Consider the following 5,757-nt stretch of genomic DNA (forward strand, 5'->3'; position numbering starts at 1 on the left):
AAATTCTGCAGTGAAACTAGTAGGACTGAGAACCTCCAGCACAGGCAGGCAGCAGAGAGGAAATCCACAGTTTCAAAATAGAGCCTCTTTGGCTTTATGCTGGCTTCACCCCACTCTATTTAGGAAAGCTCCCAGAAGTCATTCCGCTTTGCTGAGGCTGCTGCCCATGTTCCCTTGAAAGAATTGTTGACAGAATTCATGCAATTATGTATATAAAGCCCTAGCATTGTACCTGGAACAGGGTAAGTCTCAAGTGTCAATAATAGTAACTCCTCCCCAAAATATCTGACCTTCTCTGCCTAAGTCACGTAAGCCCAAATGGCAAATGGCAATAGCTGTGCACGACTATTTCAGTAAACTTTGGTGGCATTTGAAAACAAGCACTACCACATCTTTCTTCATTTAGCCCACCTCTCTTTCTCTCATGAGATGTCTACTATAGTTTGGATTTATGTTCAATCTAGAAAATCGAGGCTTTGGGTTTTTAATATAGAATGTTCATCCAGAGAGGTTCAAAGGCTTGTAGCTCTAAGGGAGATAAATCTGGGCCCTTTTGTTGTCTCTGAGCACATGTTCATTAACAGAAACACATGTTACAGTTGATTCTATCAACTGTATTGCATCTTTCCGTACTGTTGGCCACAGGTGACAGCCTGCTGTTCTCAACTCGTCTCAGAAAATCCACAAAATGATCGGATACATGCTTCCCCCACCCCCAGCACCCTTGTTACTGCATTTTTTTAAAACAGCCTCGTTATCCGATGGAGATAATTTACCACACCACTTACGTAAATATACCAGTGGGTCCTAGTGTGCTTTCTTCAGCATCGTTTTGTTATAATGTTGAGGATATGCCATAGGAACCTTTAAGCCTTATTGATGTCAATTAGCCCATGGTAAAATTGGTTTCATTATACATCAGTTTGCTTCAAGTCACAGAACCTGTCCATGACGTTAAGTGAGGCCTTACTGTAATTGGAAAAAACATTCAGGAATGGGGGTGCTTTCAGGTCTCCCAGTACCTGACTGGAGAAGACTATGCCAGTATAGAGTTAGCTTTGCACTACAGAGAAATGGACTTTCTGTAGCTTAGTTGGACAGAACTGTGCTTGGAGCTAGCAGACNATTAGCCCATGGTAAAATTGGTTTCATTATACATCAGTTTGCTTCAAGTCACAGAACCTGTCCATGACGTTAAGTGAGGCCTTACTGTAATTGGAAAAAACATTCAGGAATGGGGGTGCTTTCAGGTCTCCCAGTACCTGACTGGAGAAGACTATGCCAGTATAGAGTTAGCTTTGCACTACAGAGAAATGGACTTTCTGTAGCTTAGTTGGACAGAACTGTGCTTGGAGCTAGCAGACATTTTTTTACAGTGAGTTCTCAAAAGTCTTCTGTTCTTATCTGGAAAAGAGCCCTAGGGGAGAGAATTGCTTTAAGGTGGTAGCATTCATTAGAATCAGTAGTTCGAAAATCATCAGAGCTCCAATCCATCCTCTACCACAGAGGAAAGTCTCTGAGTTCCTTCTTCTGTAATGAGGCTCAAGGATATTTGCTTGTTTTCCTAGGTCCTTGTGTGGGATGATTAGTTGATTTATGCTCCCTTTCAACATGGTCATAATTCAAGCATTTCTTGAGGCCTCTAAAGCTTTACATATTGAAAAAATAGCAATCCCCATCTGTTTCTTGCACAGCGTCTGTATTGGTAAAATATGAACTCCTCATGTGATGTGACACTTGTCATGTTCAGAGGTGAGGGAAAGGTTGCATGAAGCAGAGGGATATGACTGAACACTGAGTCACTACAGTGCAGCAGAAAAAAATATGTTGTTTGTGTTATTTCTGTTTTTTGCTTACCGATGAACTTTGACATTTGTGTGCCATGTGACTAAAGCCGAATTCCTTAATTTACTTATAGAAGAGAGTATTATTGTCTAGTATTAACTCCAAAAGTGGCTATTATAAAATGTCATGAAAACCCTTATTTAAAAACTCATCCATAAACTGTGAATCTATTTGATTTTCAGAATTTTTAACAAAACTCAGGCAGCTTAAAGTGGAATTCTTATATTAAACAATTATTTGGAGTTCAAACTTATGATAGGCACTACTTATCTAATAAGGGCTGTTTAAATGTTTGTAAATGTTCTTTCAGCTGGTCTACCTTACATTAGTTATTATTTTGTTCTAAATGGCACTGTGGGTAGGTATGTCTTGGTACATTTATTTAAAACATCCTTGTGATCCCACTGAAGTATGTTTACACAAGATTTTGTGATACATAAATACAGATGTCAACATTAATTACAGTTGCAAATTCAAGGGAGCTTTTTCCTTCTACCTTGGTATTTTGTCAAAATATACAAAAACATATCATAAATGTCAATGAGAAAATGTAGGCATATTAAAAGATTTATTATGGTCTTTCAACCATAATAAAGAACAAGATTTACGATATGATGATGGTAAGATTAAATGTTCCCTTCTTAGCATCACTTTAAGAAAATCTAAACCACTTAAAATTTATGGATCCCAACTCCTCCAATTGCAGATAATTAGAATAAGTGAATTGTTAAAACTTTATACTATTTCCCTTAAATAGCTACAGGTTCTTGATACACATAAGAATGAATTTAAATGGTTTGTTGATTAGTTGGCATGCAATTGAATTTTTCTCCCTAGATTTTGAGTACTTCAGTCACTCAACATTACCCATCTTTCTTAAAGCAGTTGCAATATATAATCACAAGCCCATGTTCTTCAGGTAAAGCTTTAGTCCTAAATATATCCCATCTTCTGCTTTCGAACCATCTTCTTGGTGAAAAAATCTTATGAAGAGAAACTTGGGTAATTCACTTAATCACACCATTGTGTGAGAGATTATACAGAATGTTCTAGAGCTAGGCAGTCCAGTATGTTAGCTACGAGCCATGTGCCGATAGTGAGTGCCTGAAATGTGGCTAGTGTGACTGACGACCTGAAATAGTTTTATTTCATTTTAACTCATTTAAATGTAAACTTAAAACTGTGGCCATATAAATATTTTTTTCCATTAAACACAGNGAAACTTTAACAATCTCTCAAGAGCCATTGTGAGGCAGCTACAGCCCACCACTGGATCGATCTAATCATTGTCTCAAGTAAACGGAGGAAAACCACAGACGCTTAAGTTCTCGAAATGGCTTTTCTTGACTTACTCTTAAATATTTTCCTTTGACTTTAATCAACAGTTAATATGAGAACCAATAAAAAGAACTCTTGCCAAAAAGTTCTGTCAAAAACTTTGTATGGCTCTAGGCCTGTGGGGATTCTGCTCCCTAAGGGGACACTGGCAATAATTAGAGACATTGTTGGTTGTCACCACTGGGGTAGGGGTGCTACTGGCATCTGGTAGGTACAGGCCAGGGATGCTGCTAAACGTCCTACATTGCACAGGTTAGTCCCCCATCGAACCCAAAATCTAAACAGTTCTAAGACCGAGAGACCCTGCTCTGGGTCTTCTATATAAGATGAAATGTGATAAATTTCCTTATAACTTGGTACCTGTGTCTCCTCTAAAATATTTCCCTCTATAAAATAACAAGAATTTTGTAGCCCACTGTGTCTCCCTTTAGTTCTTCACTAACAGCAACTATATTAATCCTTGAGCTTACTCTTTTTTTAGGACTCTTAATTTTCTGGGTTTTTACTTTAATTTTATTGTACCAAGTTATTTTACTTTAATTTTATTGTACCAAGTTATTTGTTAATAAGATAAATTCTCCTTAGAAATAAGAAGAGGATGAATGGTTGATTGGATGGACGGTTGGATGGATGTCTGGATGAATGATGATGAATGATGGATAGCTGGTTGGATGATGGATGAAAGATGGATGGATGGATGGATGGATGGATGATGGATAGATGATGGATGGATGATGGTTGGATGATGGATAATGATTGATGGATACCTGGATGGATGATGGATATATGGATGGATAATGGATGGATAAACGATGGTTGGATGGGGAGAAAGTAAAAGAAAAAAAGTAAGAAAGAAGGAAGGAGGAGATTTTGCTTTGGAAATGGAAAACATTGAAAATAACTGGGTGGCTACTGGTATGACTTTTAAAGGCTTTTATGGAATATATTTAAATATATATTTTTAATTTCAGAGGAAAAATGATCCCTATTCTCTTGCATCCCTGGTATCCTTTGAAGTTAAGAAGATGCCTTATAAAGATCAGCCAGAAAAACTCCCAGAAGGAAGCATAGCAGTGAGTATCTTAAAAATAAAAAGGCACAAATAATTTCATGGAAATAATTTTTTTTAAAGCACTGTTCAGCTTGTGCTAGATATAAGTGCTTATTACATTGGCTTGAGAAAAGTTTCTGTCTTCAGATCANTTTCACAATTTCCCGGAAGAACTTGATTTTTATAGCCTGTTTTTCTTTTCCGTAGTGTGGATTCTTTGACAGAGCAAGACCCCCCCAAGATGATATGAATGACAGGGAACAACTGACTAATGAGAAAACCCCTGGTGCCTGAAAAAGAAAACCAAAGATCCCCAAACTCCAACACTGGTCCTGTTCATAGAAAAGAAGGAACATAGGGTTAAAGAACGGTTTTCCTGTACCTGCCAGGGTCCTAGGAAACGGAAAGGCCCTGGAAAAGATCACTTCAGCTACACCACTCTTTGGAGAAGCTGCCCCAGAGCCCAGCGACCCTTTTGGGAAAGGAAACATCTTCAACACCATAGAAACAATCAGTCATCGGGGCAGATTTCTCTGCTTGAGTGGTTCTGTATTTGGCAGGCACTTTGAAATGGGTACAGGAACTGAGGTTGCTTTCCAGGTAAATCCAACTTTACAGCGCAAAGACAAAAACGTCTGAATTACAATAGAATTTAGAAGGTGAACTCGGACCAAACCTTCCACTACTACTGTATCCAAAGGAATATTTGACACCTCCCTATGGAAAAGAAACGTTTCTAATGACCTTATATGGCTCAGGGAGACAAGCATATGTTGTTGGTACTGTGAAAGTACGTTGGAAGTGACAAAGATAACCTTGTAAGCGAGGGTAACAATTTATTTATTTATTTTCCATTTCTCTAGACTGATAATCTGGTCATCTAGAGGATTTGGAAATTAAGATTTGGTTTAGCTGGTTTTTGAAATCACTCACTAAATTTCCTTCTCAGACAACCATTTTGTGCAGATAAATGGTTTCACAGAGCTTCTTTAAGATTTAGACAGTGTTACGGAAAAGCAAGTCGGTATTAGGATATATTGGGTTGTTGGAAAAGTCATGATGTATTTTTTCTGTTTTTCGTTGCAAAAATGCATCATAACTTTTCCGACAACCCAATAGTTTCGCTTAATACATTGCTGCCTTCTCCCTGAAATTACTTTCATTACACTTTCCAGGGACTCACATCTGCTTAATTCAGCTTTGCAAAAAGTTGCATTTATAGTGCCTTTTGTAAAAAAAGAAAAAAAAATCATGTCATTGACTTAATTAGCAATACACAAATTTCAAGGTACTCTCAACCCTGTGTGGTGTTTAAAAGTTATGGTAAAATTTCTAGAATCCATTAATAAAAGATCAATTTAACAATATGGCTAAACATTGTTTTTAATATCCATAAAAAGCAACACCAATATTTAGCTTCAGATTACATACCTATTTACTATACCTCATACTTTTATGTACACAGAGAAGACATGTTAAATATAAATAGGAAGGAAATACCAAGTTATACAGATGTGAGATGA

The 5,757-nt window shown here is 37.4% G+C and overlaps 1 protein-coding gene across 1 annotated transcript in view; it reads left to right on the top strand.

Annotated features, from left to right (window-relative positions):
• ITGA8 (integrin subunit alpha 8) overlaps positions 1-5,757 on the top strand; it is a 172,126-nt gene that overhangs the window by 164,657 nt on the left and 1,712 nt on the right. Inside the window, exon 27 of the mRNA XM_019629342.1 lies at positions 4,155-4,256. Within this exon, the coding sequence (XP_019484887.1) occupies positions 4,155-4,256 (102 nt within the window). The remainder of the gene's footprint in view (positions 1-4,154; positions 4,257-5,757) is intronic.

The sequence above is a fragment of the Hipposideros armiger genome, unplaced genomic scaffold, assembly GCF_001890085.2.
Source record: "Hipposideros armiger isolate ML-2016 unplaced genomic scaffold, ASM189008v1 scaffold_844, whole genome shotgun sequence".
NCBI classification, from domain to species: Eukaryota; Metazoa; Chordata; class Mammalia; order Chiroptera; family Hipposideridae; genus Hipposideros; species Hipposideros armiger.